This window comes from Phalacrocorax aristotelis, chromosome 8, assembly GCF_949628215.1.
Source record: "Phalacrocorax aristotelis chromosome 8, bGulAri2.1, whole genome shotgun sequence".
NCBI classification, from domain to species: Eukaryota; Metazoa; Chordata; class Aves; order Suliformes; family Phalacrocoracidae; genus Phalacrocorax; species Phalacrocorax aristotelis.
The window spans coordinates 7,525,599-7,544,686 of record NC_134283.1 but is presented as its reverse complement, the minus strand read 5'-3'; the positions used below and the strand labels follow the sequence as shown (position 1 = coordinate 7,544,686).

At 40.9% G+C, this 19,088-nt stretch overlaps 1 protein-coding gene across 2 annotated transcripts in view; it reads left to right on the top strand.

Annotated features, from left to right (window-relative positions):
- VAT1L (vesicle amine transport 1 like) overlaps positions 1 to 13,276 on the top strand; it is a 64,091-nt gene extending 50,815 nt beyond the window's left edge. Inside the window, exons 8-9 of one of the 2 annotated variants that reach the window (XM_075101332.1) lie at positions 8,088 to 8,213; positions 10,209 to 13,276. In XM_075101332.1, the coding sequence (XP_074957433.1) occupies positions 8,088 to 8,213; positions 10,209 to 10,307 (225 nt within the window). In that variant the 3' untranslated portion in view covers positions 10,308 to 13,276. The remainder of the gene's footprint in view (positions 1 to 8,087; positions 8,214 to 10,208) is intronic. The other variant, XM_075101333.1, reaches the window with a different exon arrangement.
- The last annotated feature ends 5,812 nt before the right edge of the window (positions 13,277 to 19,088 follow it).

The following is a 19,088-nucleotide window of genomic DNA, read 5'->3' as shown; positions in this document are numbered from 1 at the left end:
GGGTTGATGCAGAGAGTAAATGTTGCTACTTACTGTTGTCACTGTTAGTCTGAAATATCAACTGAAGGATTAAGGAGGGAAGGGACATAGCTGGAAAAGTAAGACTTTGGGGTGATCTCTGCAGCACAGGTTTCAGTGGAGGAGGGGCTTATTTCAGGGCTAGAGGGGAACAGTCTTGACATGCTGGAAGGCTTGGATGTTTTCAATGTGTAAACAGAGGAGAAAAAGTGATTCTTTGAGATGATGTGTGAAAATAAACAGCAATATTGCACCTAATGTGAGACTAATGAGAAGGAAAAATTATGGTTGTAGATCATAAACTAAATTAATGCTCTGTTCCATTGTGCCCATCTGGAGGTGAGGGACATTCCCTTCATTGGGGTGCTGATCACCTTTTTGACAACACATGATGATACAGCTTTAGAACAATTGGCGAGTTTGACAGATTACGCTGAGATAACTGAACTAATTTCTCTTCTGGCTTGGATTAAAATTTGTAACCTTGGCATAAGATTCTCAGCCTCTTTGGCCTAATTTACTAAAACAGGGAATGAAGGATTGCTTTATCGTAAGCAGAAATCCTTTCCTATACCTCAGGGAAACCCATTGTCACCAGAGAGGCCCAAGAAAAGAAAGTACAGAGTCCACCACCACCATCCAATAAACCTGCCTTAGCTGAGAATGAGGGGGTAAAGAAGTCATCTGCAAGCTTGAAACTGTAATCTGTAGATGGCAGTTGGTGCAACAAACTGCATTCAGCATTGTGGAGTTAAAAGAATATCCACTCTTGTTGCACCAATGTCTTTCAGGTTTTTTTTCCTGAAGTAAATGTATAACTCTACTAAAAAAAAGAAAAAGATAAAAATTCATTATATTACTGAGCTGAACAGCTTCATGTAGGATGTTGAAAGCATTATGTTTTGACATTCACACTAGGAAGTTTTTCCATGGCATGTTGCCTTCATTGTTTCTCTCTACTCAGCATCTGTATTACCAGCACAGGCCTGAAGACCCCAGTGTGTTATATTGGCATAGTGAGCGGTTTAGCGTTCCAGCTTTGCAGTCTCTGTTATTTTACTCCTGAGATTGGTGCCTTATAAGAGCCAAATACAGAAATGGATCATTATGTTTAAAATAATATCCAAAGGCTTGAAAAGTAGCATCCGTTTCTTAGGCAGGCTACGTTTATCTTTCATGCTGTGAAGTGGTGCAACAGATAATTAGTAGTACATTTTCCATTTAACTTTTCCTATATTTATGAAGCCGTAGACTGCTTTTGCTACATTCTAACTACAAAATGAAGTTCCAGAGAAAACTGAATGTCAGCAAGCATTTATGAGTACCTCAGTAGAGATTGTTGGCTCTTGATTTCAAACGCAGAACAGCCAACAGATTAGTCTGAATTAAAATGGGTAAATAAGTGGAGGCTCGACTATAGCAATACGAAGTTGAAGCGTAACTGTTTCAGGCATGTACTAATTATAAAGGGTCAGACTTACATCCGGGAAAACATCTCTATTCAGGACTTTCCGAAGTAATCATCGTCTCAGTACAATTTGCAAGCTTGTTCCGCGGTGAGGATCCAAGGTTATATCATATCTCTGTAAGGCACTGCACTCCTTGCTTTGGTTGCAGTCTTCAGCAAACAAAGGATCAGTGCCATGACTACTAGGACAGTAGAGGTGGAGACCTGAAATCAATGACTTAAAATGAAAAGCTGGACAAGGAAATCTGTCCCAGTTACTAATTTCAGGTGGGGAAAGTATAGCAAACAAGAAAAATCCAAGCAGAACACAGGAAAAAATGAGTACTAAGGCAGATGTACGAGATGCATTTCAGGAAAAAAGTCTTTTAGTCAATTTAAAATGGACTGTTTTTACACACCCCCATCAAAAGCTGTCAAAAAGCAATGTAATCAGAAGCTAGCTGCAAATATCCAAATACAATGTCATAATCTGATAGCGTATTATGTTACTTGCTCTGTTCGGAATATACCTTGTTTTCTTGTTTTTAATGATTTTATATTTGCAGAAATTATTTGAGTAAAAAAAGCATTGTGGCTGCTATTTTTAATTTCAGTATGAAAATCTTTTTTTCTGGTCTGAGTGGCTATAGGTAATAACATGCTTAATTTTGTGCTTTTTTAACATATGTTTCTCACATAGAAATGTATTGCAAATTAGTCAGGGGCACTGACGGGGCACTTCATTAAATTTATGTAAGTCGTTTGTGGATATAATGTGATTCCTAAAAGAGCTGGTTTCTTAGTTGCAGTATTAGGACTCAGCTATTCTTAGTACTTTACTATTTTAGAAATGCTAGTAAGAAAATAAAAATTTTGGTTTTTCTCTATTTTTTTTTAATGCAAGCTTGTACTTTATTTTGTATGAGAATTGCTATCAGCTCACTAATGACAGACTGGCTACAATAAAGTCATACCATGTTTCCAGTGCATGCACTGCTGTTGTATTCAGTAGAGGAAAATAACTTATGGCTGTGGTTGTAATGTATTCTCTTTTGCTTTTGTTGAAATGAAAGCTTTGCAAGTCATAGTGTCTGCCATGAGGTATTAGCTAAAGAAATATGGAAATCCGTCTTTCTTTTAGAGATGCTGGATCAATTTAGCGTATCATTGCTACAAGGAACAGGAAACATTTTGTGTTTATAATACCGTGCTATTTCTCTTTAACAATCTCTAGAGCTAATGTGGTACTACTAAATTAGTTGTTTTGTTAAATTGAGGCTGCATAGAAATCTCTGTGAACTGCAGCCTAGTTGAAAATATTCCCTTTGCTGCAGTGACAACTTAAGTTTGTTACAAAAAGATACCATTTTAAAATTTCACAGAGAAACTTTAAAAAATTATTTAACTTCTGTGTCTCTCTTTTGGCTTATTTTGGTAATAGGTAGCATCAAGACCTAAGTATCAGTAATTTCAAGGTACATAACCCGTCTCTCTAAAATGATATAAAATTCCCCAAGTCCAATAGAATCAGCAACACTGAGTGAATAATTTTAGCAACCCGCTCCACTGGAAAAGTATATTTAAAAAAAAAAAAAAAAAAGAAGTAAAGACCAGAGTAATCTTCTTCCCATCACAAAGCACAAGTAAACACGCACCCAAAACACACAAAAGAGAATACCCCAAAGCACATACACCTCTCTAGTCTAAGCATTGCCCTGAGATGTGCTGAGATTTTCCTGTTGTTTTCTTTGTGTTGCTCTTTTCTGAACAGGACAGGATTAGAATATTCAATATTTTAAATTTTTCAGTCGGTAAAGGAAGGTTGAACAGCATGTTCCATGCCGCGACAGTGGGCATGGCGCCTTTTCTGAATTTGTATTGCACAGCCAGTATTGTCGCAGTTCTCATTGGGAGGAACAGGTACTGAGCTTTCTCAATCCAGGTTTTAAAAGTCTGTTAGACGCACATGGAATTCCAGGCTTATCCGTTGTTAGAATTCCCAAAATCCTGTTCTTTAGTGTATATCGTTATCTGCATTGCCTTTGAAAGCCAGTAGTGCTCAGATGTTTGAAAGCAGAAAGGCAAGGCAGATACCTGCCCCTTGAATCTAGAACCCAGTGTGCCTGCTCAGCCTGCTTCTTCCTTGCTTTTCTGTTTGAGCTTGTATGCAGAATTTTAAGAACACTAACTTTTTGCAATACTTCTCTGTATAAAAATTGCTAGAGGGAGGCCTCGTTACAGCTTATTTTTGAAAACAGAAAATCCAGTCTGGTAGGAGGTGAAAGTATAAACAGTACTCTGAAAATTACCATTGTTAAGATAAGTGCCTTGGCTTGATTTGAGGCTGAAGAAGAAGAGCCTATTTGAAGCAGAATAATAAATTTTAAAGAGGACACCATATCCAAAGTTCTTGATGCTTTTGAGGGGAACCCCAAGAGAGACACCACGGTGGTGTTGGAGAGGCGTCAGTACAGCTGTCAGACTTCATACTTCCAGAGAACACAGCTGTCCTGAAACCTCCTTTAGAACATTCTCTGACCAGTACCGCGAAGGCATTTCTGCCCTTACCCTCCTACCACGGTCTTTTGACAGTAATTGTTGCTCTTCTTGGTATGATACACAATACAGATGGACAGAAATGGCTCTGATCCAAGAGAAGCTCTGAGATCCCAACCATAACATCCCCTCAGAAAAGTATACTTGAATAGGCTTTTTCACAACAGGCCTTCACTGCCAGCTTTGTGATTTTATTTTTTTTTAATCTTACGTTTGTATCAAGACTTCTTTGAAGAATTCTGTTGCTAGCATTGGTAGCATAACGCCTCTTTAAATTCACAAGTGTGTGTTAATAGGTGAAAATTCTAAGAAATGTTAAAGCTGCTAAATTTTGCCTGTAATGCTAACGCAGAGCAATGCTTCTGTACGTTCCCAATTAAGCTCTACACATTTTATATTCCTTGCCTCCCTGCTCGGGTCCAGCAGAGTGGTATGAGGAGGGAGCTCGTAGAAGGCTCAGAAAATCTGCGGCGCTTGGGGAGTTATGATGGAACATGAGAATTTGAATATTTCTCACAGGGCATGGTAAGCAAGGCTTGTAAAGGACCTTGAGGTACATTGGTTTTGTCTTTCTAGACCATGTCTCTTGTTTTACAGATTACCTCATTTTTGCATAGGTCGTCTTAATTTCCAGACTCACTGTCATTGCTGAAAAACACTTGAATGTATGATAACATATCCATGACTCTACCATTTGTAGAGCTGAAGGGGACAGGAGAAATACGCTTGTTCAAAGTTGTTTTTCCAATTATAAATGTATTCCCTAAAGCAAATGCAAATTGTTTCAAACGGGGTTAGCAAGGTTCTTTTCCTGTGTTTGTTACCATTTTTCCACTAGACTGAACAGATAGGAGAGGGTGATTCTGCTCTAGAGTATGCTTAAAAACAGTATGTCAAACTAAAGTGTGAATTAATGCAAGCGTGCTGGAGGGAAAAGGCAAACTTGGGAATCCTTTTATTTGTCCTTTGCTATTAATCATTTTCTTCTCCTGCTGCCGAGGCGGGCCCACGCTGGATTCATCAGACAGTGCGTGGCTGTGCGGCGTTCTGGGTCTGTCTTGTTTTTCGGTAACTGGTTTGCCAGCTTTCCTTACGGGAAAGTGGAAGCATTTTCCAATTGTCCACTGATGTGTAAAAATAGTTCTGATTCCATCGCAGAGCTCTGTGATACATCTTGTGTCAATTTGGGGCCTCTCAAGGATAAAATCAGTAGTTCAGCATTAGTTTAGACACAAACCCTCTAAGGGCTGGGCCATACTGAAAGCAAACAAAGGCCAACAGAATTTGTGTCCTTTATTCCAATGGAAACTTTTTATATTAGTAAAGAGTCCCTTGCACTGTTTCCAACCCAAGAGCCCGCTGATGATGACACTGCACAAGAAGAAATTCAATTAGCTCCTCTGTATAAAAAAAAGACGTAGGATCCACTTGCTTTACATTTGAGCTGACAAATGCAAATAGCAACCAATGCAGAATAACTGGTGAACGGTAATTTAGGGACACAGTTCTGTAAGAAGAGGGAAACCCTTTTGATCCTTGCTTCTGGAAAGGGTATTTATTTTGAATCAAACTTCAGCCACTTCAGAGAACCTCCAATAAATTCCAGATTTCCACATGCCTCACTGTACCACCAGTTAAGCCCAGGCCTGATTTTAACCAAGTACGGGGTAATTCACCATCTTTACTGGTAACGTGCACACACTCAGGCACAGGCTTAGGATCAGCTCCATGCTGCACTCTGTGAAAGGCAGGCTATACACAGCACTTAAATGTTCACTGGAACAAAAGTAAAATGGTTTTATTTAGTCTGCATAGAACAACTTAAGCCTTAGCCATACTTGCAGAGCAAAGGAGGTTTTTAATGCTCTCTGCTCTTTATAGCAGAAGAGGGAATGGTTTTAATATTCAGGCACCTTGGGAAACAAGTAGTTGCAGACTTGGTTGAATAAGTGGACCATTAGCAGCCATAAACATAAAAATTACTCATTTATAAAATAGATCATGGTCTCTTAACTCAGACAGTGTACTGAAAGGTATTGCACTAGTACAGAATTTGACTAACTGGGTATGTAAGTTCTAAATAACACTAAAATATACAGATGTTGTATCAGCTCTTCAAGCTTTTTTCCAAATATTTTATATATTTTCATAGCTCCATCTGGATCCCATTGTCATTATTATTGTTTTAAGTTTTATTGTTCCCTCTGCCTGCTGTTTGCATTTGCAAGGTACTTACAAGTATCCTGGAAACAACTCCTGAACTCCAGAGTCTTAAATTTGATACTGTGCATGTGAAAAATGCAGGGAAAGCACATTTCCTCAAAGTTACCTTGCTAAATATGATATGGTACAAATTAAAACAAATGTTGCGTGCCCTGCTTTCCGCATGATGTGCTGGTAATAAATTCCAATGGATGGGCAAGTGTGCTTGCTGACTTTCCCAATTCTGTCACATCTGTGTTGGTTATTTATGCTGTGCTCTAGACTCCTAAAAGCTTGATTTGGCTAACAACAGTCATAGAAAATAATACAGCTGCTGCTTCTTCAAAGTCTTTCTTGGATATTCTTAAAGGATTGTTGTCCATAGTGCAGAACAAGTCTTATAGGATAGTTAGGTATTGTTTATGCTGTGAGGTAACTTCATAAAAGTTATTGTGGTTTCGTGGGCTACATTTAGAGGTCGACCTTCTATCCAATGGGATTCCTAAGAGTGTGTTTTCCAAGGTTACTTTACAGTTATGCCCCATTGTGCTTTGCAGTGCAATTTTTCCTTTGTTCTAACAGATTATTTTTTTAAGTCTGCTATTTACTAATTGAGGGAACCACTTGGCAAAATTAAGGTTGTAATATTGAGTTCACTGCAGTCAGCTTTCAAAATAAGGCCGACAGATGGTAAAGACATTTTGTGCCCAGCATCCATTAAATTTAATTGGAAGTTGAAAGCTGTATTCACTTAGTATCTTTAAAAATCTCATACCTCCTCCTGTATTAGATATTCAGTAATGGTCTGAGGTGCCTGGACCCCAATTCAGGCATTTAAATGTACTGTGGGACCCACCTGTTCCCAAGTCAGCATATTGTTACAAACTTCTATGCCATTATTCTTAAATTATTCAATAAAACTATGTCACAGATGGTAGATTCTATTAACATAAAACTCAATATATCCTGTTATGCCAGCAAAAAATAGTGCGATGAGGATATGAAACAGCCTTTGTGAGTACATTTTCAGTTCCTGAAGTTTCCTACAATGAAAGCGAGGAAAGTCTTGACACCTTGCAATTTTCAGTGATTTAATAGTGGTCTGCATGCTGCACTTTGAACATTCAGTGCAACACACACACAACTTCAATTAACCAACATGGAGCTTTCACAAGTTCTGAAACTTCATACATCAAAATAAGCTCCACTCCAGTGCACTAGTAAGAAGGGGGGTTTTGTTCCTCTCTCACATGTGCTAGTTGCAGCCAGCTGCTAAACATCTAGTCTTAGTGGTATCTGTGGCACACTACTTATTTAAAATTTAAAAAGAAAAAAAAGTGGAAAAAAGAAGGAAAGAAGTAGTCACGCAGTGCGAACGACGGTATTGCACTAATCACAGCCACTGCCGGGATGTGGCATTACCTCTACAGGAACACAAAATTAATTGAAAAATACCAAAGGTCAATTAGAAAAACATTTCGTACTTACGGTGAAAGTTGGGTTTCTTGATAAATGTTCTGTAAAGAGAAAATCTAACGAACCTGTAAGGATTAACTCCCTGAGCCTATGTTTCTCTCTGCACCTCCACTAACCTTTACTTTTGTAGTACATTAACATTATGTATGTATTACGCTATTCAGAAACTGTAATCAAGACTCACGTCCTATTTTTGCAAACACAAAGCAAAAATCAGGCCTTACAAATTTGTTCAAAATGTTTAACTCTTAATTACATTTCAAGCAGCTGTTTGAATCACCATGCACGTAGCATGCCTTAAATGTGTTGCTGGTTTTGGAAGGAAGGAGTTCAGGCTTCTCTTGGTGTGTGCCTGAAAATTATCATCAATAGGTTATCTTTCTTTCAGGTGAAGGAGGCCATGCAGAGAATCCATGACCGAGGAAATATAGGGAAACTAATTCTGGATGTGGAGAAAGCACCCACTCCCCTGGTGAGTGCAAAGCACTACATACACGGTGTACAGTCACACAAGGTAAAGCATGGTAGTGACCTTTGAAGAAATGTCCCTTATGATTTTTTGTACTGTTTTCTTGTAGATCCATAGCACCTGAATAGAACCAACAATCATAACTTATGTTTTTAACCCAAAGTGAAATGCAACTGTAATCCCCAGCAGTTAGTTTTCTATACCGAATGGCTATCTGCCTCTCCAAAAATGTGTCTGCAACTCTTAGATCAGGGTAAAACTGCCACATTTATCTCTGTCCTGTGATGGAAAACATATAGTCTTTCCATGTAATACAAAATTCCTGTATTAGTAAGAAGTGGATTGAACAGAAAAAGACCCAGTCGCTATTACTTCAGTGTACAAACACGGGAGTGCTTTCCGATTCCCATAGAGAAGCCGGAGCATACCTTTGCTACGACTTCCTTTTACTCCTGTTATATTACATGAAGTATAATATCGAAATACTTCCTTCCAGAAATGTTCTGAAGGAAGATGGTTATGATGGAGCTCTGGTCCACTGGGTTTGGAGCACTCGACGTGATACTGAAACATGACAGATAGCAGCGGTAAATGAAAGTCAGGCTCCTGCCTAAACGTTCACTGATGATGTAGGACAGAGCAGTAAAGAAGATAATTAAAAATTGACTTCAAATTGATACTGATCTATGAAGTTTGCTTTCAGACCTGACATATGTCCTGTTTTGAAAGAACAGAAAAGAACTTGGAATTAACTTAAGCTCTTACTGGCTCCTACTCTAAATCTCATACAAATCTCATACAAAACTGCTGCGGGAAAAAGGAAGGCTTTTGGGACCTCACACATGGAAACTGGGCATTATTTTGTAGCTGAATTGCATTTTAAAACTGTAAACAGGAATCCTTAACACAACATTAATACATTTATTCTGTCTCTTCTCTTGATATTGTATATTCACACTAGCCATTGGTTAGAAGGTGAGAACAAATCTGATACACCTTCATGAACAGGTGTTAATTTAAAAAGATGGGTAGCTTCAGAGCATTGCTTTGTGTTGAGCTTTTTATTTCCAGCAGAGGCTAATAATACAGCGGGGAAGGTATAATGTCACTGCATTCCTCTGTAAAAGTAAATGGGTCCCTTCCTTAGTTGGTTTTGAAATAGTTATAGGCTAATACAAGAATTTTCTTCTGTCTTAAGAGAGGTAATGTTGGTGTATAAGAAAATTTAGTCACGCTAAAATATGCTGTTAAACACTACTCCCTGACCAGTTAACCAGACTCTTGTGTCTCCAGAGACGTGTCAAACTGACAAGGGTCTCACCAGGGTGTACTGGAGGGTCTTGCACCTTTACACAGCTTGTAATAAATACTACCACATGAAAAAAAATTATGTGCTCCTTAACTATAAGTTTCTGCAACTGCCCACCACCTGTACAGGCATCTTCAATAAAACATGGAATTGCAGTTTCTCCCCACTCCTGTATGATCCAAGATTTGCACTCTCATGGGTATATTCTGCCAGCATCCACATATCCACTGCTCCATGAAGTTTCATTGTTTTTTATATAAAAGAACTGCTCTGTGAGTGTTCATGACACTACGCCTCATGTGGGGCCAGATCCCACCCCTTGGCTGGTGTTGAAGAACAGTGTTACCTGTTTTGGGAAGAGCAGATACAGCAGTTGTTGTAAACCAGAGGTCTCACGCATTCTGTAACCTTCGTACGCGGTCCTATTTCCTGAGAGCCTTAGTGTCAGTTTGCTACAAGTGCAGAGATCAGAGGCAGCTTGTGCAGCTGTCCTACAAAGCAGCTTTCTGTAGCATCATCCGGCTGTAGGCCGTGAGGGAACAGCTTGCGACTTCAGCTGGAAGCAGGGTAGTGCCAGCAAAAGTTCTGCACGGACAGAATGTTTCTCTTCGTGTTGCAACCATGTTGTCTTTCATTTTTAAAAGTCACTTTATCCAATGAATCTGACTGAAATAAGAATGAATAAAACAACATGAAAGGTGCTCTGATGTCCTTCATCTTTCATCCTACAGATGGCCAACGACAGCACAGAGACAAGTGAGGCTGGAGAAGAGGAAGAAGACCATGAAGGGGACAATGAGAATAAAGAGCGCATGCCATTCATCCAGTAACAGCCAGAGGTGGCAGAAGCAGAAAGATTGATGAAGTAGAAGGGAACAAGACTGGGAAATCTATTCTGTGCATCAGTGAACAAATGCTGTAGTACAGTGTGTGTTGTATTTGTCTGCAGTCAGCTGAGCTATGAGCTGTTGATCATTGTTGTTTTGAACTCAAGTGCCATTGTCATCCAGTGCAGTATTATGACATTCCTGTGTAATACCCAATTTCCCCGTAGGAGTCCCATGGATTTTTCTGTTCCGGTTTAAAGGTCTTATTAACTTACTGTGTAATTTTAGATGGGCATCTTTCTCATGCGAATTCCAACATCTTGCATAAAGTTACTGGGGGGGTTTGGTCTTTTTTTGCAAGTTGGAAACAGTAACAAAAATAAATTCCCCATTTGCTTTCTGGAAGATTCTAGTAACTGGGGGGAGGAGTTTAATTTTGTGGATTTTCGGTGTTAAAATAGTTTTCCTTTTATAAACCACAGATAAAAGTTGCAAAAAAGATTAGTTTCCGTTTTCCTCAGTCATGCTTTATCATTTTATAAGCAATCCTATCTTCATTTTCAAAAATACCTCATTTAGAATGGTGGAATCTGAAATTGTTCCAGAAGTCATTAATTGAGAGACTTTGATTAGTATTGTGTAATCACATTAGTCATCAGCACCAGTAATTAAACACTTCATTCAAAGTGCCAATTGTCATGCTTTCCTGTTGGTCTGACTATCACCCCGTACGTTACAGGTGAAGAAAAAGGTCAGTGAGCCTCTCTTTTTAGACCTGGAACTTTAACTGCCTGTAGCAATTAGCGTTGTTATTGACAGATCAACGTCTGCTGAGGACACATTGACCCATCTGTGTCCAAAATCCAAACCAATTTTAAATTTCTTTTTAAAATTGTATTGGTAAGGATCACTCATCAGTATGTGGAAAGAAATTTGTTACTGGAGTTACTGCTCGGAAATTGCTACCATGTTGATCAACTATCACGCTGGAGCTGAACTCCTACAGAAGTTAACCCTGTTAAAAATGAGTTTTAGGCCTTAACCCCATCAGAAATTGTGCACAGGGATAACTTTATCTAGGTGAGAAGTTCTGTCAAAAGCTCTGCTCCATGTGTACAGTTATGTTTGTAATTATTTGGAGGATCAAGTATTCAAAGACCAGCTAGTCTTATCTACCTCCCACTAGTGGAAACTATATCTAAACATGACAAAAATAAATATTTTGTCCATGTCTTTCACCTGTCCAAGCAGCAGCTACTCAGGTCTTCAACTGTCTTGTTAAAACAATTGTTTTAAAACAACTGCAATCACCTACAGTAGGAATGCTAAAGGAATGTCCGAGACCTTGTATAATGCCAGGTATCTTTGAATTAGTGTATTTTTTTCAGAACAAAGTATTTCCCCAGGCATGGCTAGCTGTTCACCTAAATCTACAAGCATCCCATAGTGATAGAAGTTAAAAACTTACATAGACAAGCGGCAAGGGAGGACTTCTCGGGCTTTTCTCAGAGTGAAAGGACTTGTGGGTCTGGATGACTTTTATGTGTGGTTTTAGAAGATTCTCTCTTGTTTTTTCTCTTTGTTTCATCTTGCTGCCTGAGTATTAATGTCCATCTCTTTACACTGTACTTATGAAGTTGCTGTTCTAATACCAGATAATTGTGCAGAATGTTCATTCTGAACGAGTTTCCCTTGGGTTAAACAAATTCAGAAATAATGAGAAGAAATAACTGTGGAGAAAAATGCCAAAAAAGCTTTTGAAATATTAATCGAACCAGAACTTCAGTTTTCTCTAGATGCAGAACTTCACTGTAGTTGATTTTCTTTGCCAGCTGGACTTGCCTACACTTCCAGTGCCATATCAGGCCCAAACAGTGACTTTATCCACAGAAAAACAATATATTCGGTGAGAGTTGTCCGCGTTCTGGGCTTGCCAATTGGGCTTTTAAGAAAGGCCGTTAAGTTTTCACGACTCATAAGCTGACAACCGTAGGAAACATGCCCGATTTTGTTTTGCAGTTAGTGTAATGATGTTGTCCTGCAACAAACCTTAACATAACTAGGAATTTTGATTTGACGCCAAAGTGAGCAATATTGCTGGTGACCTTCGAGCTGGCAGTAAAGTGGCATTCTCAAGGCCTTAAATTAGTAGGGCAAGCAGAATAGCAAATCCGTTCTTCTGTTATAAACCGCAGTATGGTTGGCTCTACAGTTAAATTACCCTTTGAGACAAATAACGATGGGTGATCTTGGTTGTGGCCACAGACACCATGGGGACAACAATCAAATGAAATAATTTTGGCTAGTTCTTTCTGGTTTTGTTAGCAAGGCAAAAATACTCTTCATGCTAATTCATACGAATTTTAGGGCCATTTTCTGATCAGCAGAATATCGGGTAATTGCAGTGAGTACAAAGGAATACTTCTGGGTCTACCCAAGTGCAACACAGATGAGTATTACCATCAGCAAGCTAAACTCAACTCTGTGTTTTACTGGTATTAATATGGCATATATGAAGGTTACTACTGAAATGAATGGAAATTTTTCAGGTATCTGTTCTGGGAGCAGGATCTGTGCTGGCAGAATTTGGCCCACAAGCCCTAAGAACGTTTAGAATACCGCAAACAGTAGTATGGCGCCTGCCGTGGTGGAGGGCACGCTATCCAAAATGACCATGCTGAGGCTTGTTACTGACCAAGTCTTACTGCAGTAAAAATGAAGGTTTGTGCTTACTACTGACAGTGTTGTTTGAACAACTCTAAGACAATTGGATGGTTTCTTCAAGTGAAACAAATTATTTCTCAATTTGCCTTAAAGGAACTGTGAAAGCTTCTCATTTAACTTAAGCCTGATTGAAATGAACTGAAACACTGTTTAATTGTATTTGTTGCTTTAGAGCTTTTGTTATATTGTGCCTACAAAGCAAATTATGTTTACATAAAAATATAAATAAAATATTGAGCATAGCATTATCCTGGCTTACATGTTTTATTCTAATATTATGGTCATTAGGGAACTGACTTGGAATTGGTTAAGAGAAAAATCTGAGGTCTTATTTTCCTTGGTCACTGAGGGATATACAAAGAATTTTTTTATTATTACAGAGTACCTCGAGGCTATTAAAATGGCTGAGTGTGCTGCTTTACAGAGCATTAACAATTTAGATATAAAATGTTGAATGTTATAGTCTAAGAAATTCAAAACATGATATAAGCACCATTCATGATGTGTTCAGGGAAATGTATTTTGATACAGATAGAAACTAGTTTCCAGAATTTTAGCACTCGGATTGCACTGGGAGATGAGTTGACGCACAAGTTATCCTCAGAGAGACGGTTCCTTTCAAAAGTGAAGATACTCTAAGGGAATAATCTTAAAATAGGATCCAAAACAGCCACCACCAAATTAGCTAATAGAAAGCAGGAGGACATGATAGAATCTAAAACCCCACTCTCCCTGGGTCTTGGTCTTAAGGCTGCAAGGAGGCTTACACCTTTCCTTTCAAAGAATGGATTACGGTTACCAAACCTTACGGGTCATTTCAAGTCTACTTGAGTACGTGGCTTTAAAGGTCTCCCTGCATGAAAAGACGGAATAGTTCAATAAACCTCAGTTTAATATCTAAACAAGATGAAATGTTAGCTTTCATTCATTCTAGTCATGCAGGACATGTTCTGAATCAGCAGTTAACTGCATCTGCTCTATAATCTAAAGGCTCATATGAACACTTGCCGACTGTGAAGAGGAGCAGAGGAAATTTCTGCCCTGTTTTCAAGTCTTAATAAGCGAATAATTATCAGTACATCCCTAATCACCGGGTCAGGATAAGGCTGAAAGCAAACAGCCATAGCCTTTTGCAAACTCTCTGCGATTACTAATAAAGCTCTGCCTTTCACCAGCTTTCCCACTGGGCCATCTATACTTGCCTGTCATACAGTCTAACACACAGAGGCTGCTACCAGGCAAGCAGGGATGCAGCGGGCTGCCTTTGCCCGGCATCTGGCCAGATCATGTGCAAAAAACATCCTAGTATACTGAGTATCCCCGGGTCTCACCCCTTCTTCCTTTTTAGCTTCCCCTCTCACTTTCTGTGAGCTTAGTGATTAATCCTGGTTGGTTTTTGTTAGGAAAGGTTCTTCTGGTATGGCCATGATTGCCAGCACACTGCACAACTCCAGCTCCTAGACAGCCGTGCAGGAGTTTCTTCCCCTGGCAGGACCTAAATCCCTTGGTGTGAGCTAGTGTTTTGTTTCACTGCAGAAAGAGCCAAACCAACCAACACGCAGTAATTGCTATCTGCATGCTGTGGTGTAACCCCAGCCGGCAGCAAAGCCCCACACAGCTGCTCGCTCGCTGCCCCCTGCTGGGACGGGGGAAGGAATCAGAAGGGTAGAAGTGAGAAAACTCAGGGTTGAGATAAAGACAGTTTAACAGGTAAAGCAAAAGCCGCGCACACAAGCAAAGCAAAGCAAGGAATCCATTCCCTCCTCCCCACGGGCAGGGGGTGCTCAGCCATCCCCAGGGCAGCAGGGCTCCATCACGCCTAACGGTGACTTGGGAAGACAAACGCCATCACTCCAAACGTCCCCCTTTCTTTCTTCTTGCCCCAGCCTTTTTTTCTTTTTTTTTTTTTTTTTTTAGGTAAAGGTGGTTAAATAGGACAGAAAATGAAGGGAAACTAATGATAAAAGAGTACACAAAATGTGATGTATAATGCCATTGCTCACAACCTGATGCCCAGGTCGAGCAGCAGCCCCCAGTCAGCTTTCCCCTAGATTATACATGTATATATATACACTGAGCAAGATGTCATATGGTGTGGCGTATCCCTTCAGCCCGTTTGGGTCAGCTGTCCTGGCTGTGCCTCCTCCCAGCTTCTTGCGTATCTGCAGCCTCCTCAGTTGGCAGAGCACGGGAAGCTGGAAAAGTCCTTGATTAGTGTAAGCACTGCTTAGCAACAACTAAAACATCGCTGTGTTTTCAACATTATTCTCATACTAAACCCAAAACACAGCACTAGACCAACTACAGTGAAGAAAATTAACTCTATCCCAGCCAAAACCAGGACACTGCATCAAGGCACCTTTTTTTCCAAGTAATTTGTAACGTCTAGGCAAACACCCTAGCGCTGTCCTTTGAGAGAACAGGTTAGAGCATAAAGGCACCTGTAGCTTTATCTCCTCCGTCTGCGCTGTCGTGCTGATTGATTGCACTCGGTTGATCTCAAGCAAACCATTCGTTTCATGTTTACCTGAGCGCTCTCTGTCAACTAGCTCTGCAGCGTGTCGTGTATTTCTGAACATCGCCTCAATCTTTGCCATTTGTAACAACGCGGTGTTGGGCACCTCGCCACCAGAATGCTGCGCTGGAACTGGAAGGTGGTGGAGTTGGAGGAGGAACGTATGAAGAGGAATGAATCATATATATCTCTGCCCAAGAGTAACAAGTGAATACAAGCTGTCGCATGTTACCTGTTGATTCATTTGTATGCTTGAAAGGGAGGCTGCAGGGTGGTTTGTTACAGGCATGGGGTTCAGTCGCTGCCCAGACTGTTGCACTCCTGTGTGGCAGCCTCTAAGGCTTTCTGGTCTTGCTCCTTTTTGACCACATCACTGGAAACCTGACGCACTTTGGGGAGAGTGCTCAGTGCTCAGAGTTCAGTTTAGCTCCTGTCTCTCTGTAGGAAGCCACACATGTTCACCAGGCTGTACAACAGCCCATCGACACAGAGCTGAAAGGTAAACAGGGCAGCTGCACCCCAGCCTGCCAGGGCTGTGCAAAGCCGAAAAGGGGAAGGTTCAAAAGGAGCAGCCTTTTACTGTCTAAAGGGGTGCCTGACGCTGGCACTGCTGCTGAAGTCAGTATCCTCCCTAGAGCTACTCTAACAGCCCCCCACCTCTCACCAGGCTTGATGGGGGGGTCCCAGCCTTCCTCTGTGGGCTTTCTAGAGTCCCTGCAATACTCAATAATCATCGTTGTTCTCTGGTAGCCCTTCAAGAAAAATAATTTTTACCTCCTGAAGACTACTGGGTCATAGTCACTTTCATCCCCCACAGAGAGTGACATACAAACTCCTAGAGGATTTAACACAGGTAGATTAACCCTTCACATATGGGAGCCTTTCTTCTCTTCCACAGGTGGTTTGGGGCAAGATGAGAAAAAAAGCCAGGAACAAGCATTGCCAGCCTTCATAGTGATTGTCATGTCTCTTAAAAACTCAAATACCTGCCATCATCTAAGATCAGCTTTCATTTAGAAAGGAACATGCTTCACAGTTGGTGAAGGCTTTAAAACTGACTGAACTAAAACGTAACCTAAAAAGACAAATGAAGGCTCTTTAATCTGGCAGCTTCTGAACCCTCATGATGTTTAATGCTTGGTACAGACACCACTAGACAACGCTGCAAACTGGTCAGCCAGGGATTAAATGGGTGGGCTAAGAGATGCCATTGGCACGCGCTAGTTTGGGAGCAGCAGCTGCCAGCTGTAAAAAGGGGAAGAGGGCTGTGGTTTGGGTCGATGGGGTCTGTGACCGAGGGCGGGCTGCAGGGATGGGGGCCTGCTTGTTTTCCTGCTGAGATTAGGAGGGCTTTGATCTCTCTGGAAGAGCTCTTTTTTTTTCCCTTGCTTAGTGACCATGCTGAGATGCTACAATTAGCCCAAAAGAACTGGGAAAAATAGCAGAGGAAAATCTATGTGAGGGCTGAGGGGCTGGGGAATAGGAGGGAGCGCTTCTCTGGGGGCAGGTTTGCTCTCAGAGCTACAGCTGTGACATACTTGCAGCACCCATGCCCACAGCTCCCGCGAGCTGCTGTGCCCACCAGGCACGGGGGCTCTGCTGGTCCCACTTCTGAGGCCCAGCTGCCATCAATCAGCCTCCTGCTACCTGCAGCCCTGCTGGAAGCAGCTCTGCCTCTGCAACCGCCAGAACTGGAAATGTGCTACGTTCTGCCAGACATTAGCTGCCAAACATCATTTTCTTGATAAGCTGCAGGTTCCAGTACAAATCATTTTGTGCTCTTCTCCTGGGTAATCTTTGTAAGTACATTTCCCACATGGAGAGATGTGTTTCACTATATAGTGCAGCAGTAAATGATGCAGCATCTTAGCTGCCCTAGAAGAACGGAATGAGATGGCAGATACGCTAGGTGCATTATTTATAATAAGGATTTCTGTGCTTTCCCTGAAATGGCTGGCCCGTGGGCTGGCCAGGTGATAAGCTAATAACCAGACGATATTTGTAAAGGGTGGTGGGTGAAGTTAGCTAAATGGTGACAGGGGTGTCTTCTGGTGATACAGGCATCGTGTGGCCTGGAGGATGTGTCAGATCAGTGATGTTTTCCAGAGGCTTCCAGGAGAAAACATTTCTTTTGTTGCTAACTCAGAAGAGAGATGTTGACAACTGAAGTGTTTTTCTTTTCTAAGTCAGTTTGCTTTGGCAGATTATGTTTCTGTTTCTCTGCTGCTGTTTTTTCCTTCTAGTGTCTGCATTTTATCTTAGGAATATTTTCTCACTGTTAAAAAAAGAAAAAATCAAAGCAAGTCTCCTGTGACTCACCAAGTATCTCACTGGTCCTATGAAAGCATCCCTTTGAGTTCCTGGACCATTTCTGCTGTAGACAGGAAAAATGAAGTTAAGTGACTTGTCCAATGCAATACTATTGCCCTTTGGTTTAAGGACTTATGGGTCTCTGGCATTTAATTCTCCACTTACTGAAGGAATCCTGATCAAACTTAGCAGCTGAGCTGGAAGTTTTGCCCCCATGGCTGAAAGCTGTGCCTCAGATCATACCTGCTCCAAAGTGAAGGAGATGCTGAATACCCAGCTGAGACCCTGTCAGCAAAGCCCCACAGAAATATACACAGCTGAGACAACAGTATAAATTTTCCGTGCTTTCTCATCAAATACAATAGCTCAGAACCTGAACCAACACCGAATGTGGCCATTATAAGCATTTTCTACTATTTTCTTGATCATCCTCTCCACGTATATCTGAGTAAGTGCCTCTGGCAAGGCATCACAGGGAAAGGAGCAACCCGATCCCCAAACCCAACCTTTTCCAACAAGCAGTGCCTAGATTCAGACGAGACTGCAGATCCTGTCATTCTGGCTCATCCTCACCCCATGGGGGAACCGGCTTGTTCCATCTAAGGTTCAGATGGGAAATGGTGTTGCATACTGGGCTGTAAAAATGAGTGCCATAATAAAGTCTGATTGCCAAGTGATGTTGGACCGGTACATCAGTGGTGTGTTTATGCAGCGTGTGGAGAGAAGCAGTACTCAGAGACTCGGCATAGGCATGCGACAGGAGATTTACAGAAGGAATTGTCTTTAAGGCCTCACCTGAATGATCAGTCTGCAACCGATCACCTAAACGTGTTAGATGCCATTGGCTACGCTGCGTGACACTTGCTCTAACCAGTTCTCACAGTTCACACATTAATTGTTAGTCTCACTTCAATATCGTCTGTCTTGCAGCGCATTCCCTGGCATTGTCGGTTAACTTAATAAAGCGTACATAATATGATTCATATGAGATTTCTGATCTGCATTTTGTTCAACATGTCAGCAATGTATAAAGTTATTACACAGTGTTCTGTTTGCTAGTCATCCAACAAAACAGGATAATAAAAGAATAATTGTTGCAAGCTTCCTACCTGATTCCCATTAACATGGTAAATTCAGCTTAAACTGGAGTCTCACAGAATTTTACCACTGGCTTTGATACAGACAGCATCAAGTTGATCGGTCCTCTAATTGAACCTAGTCATAGCTGCAGTATT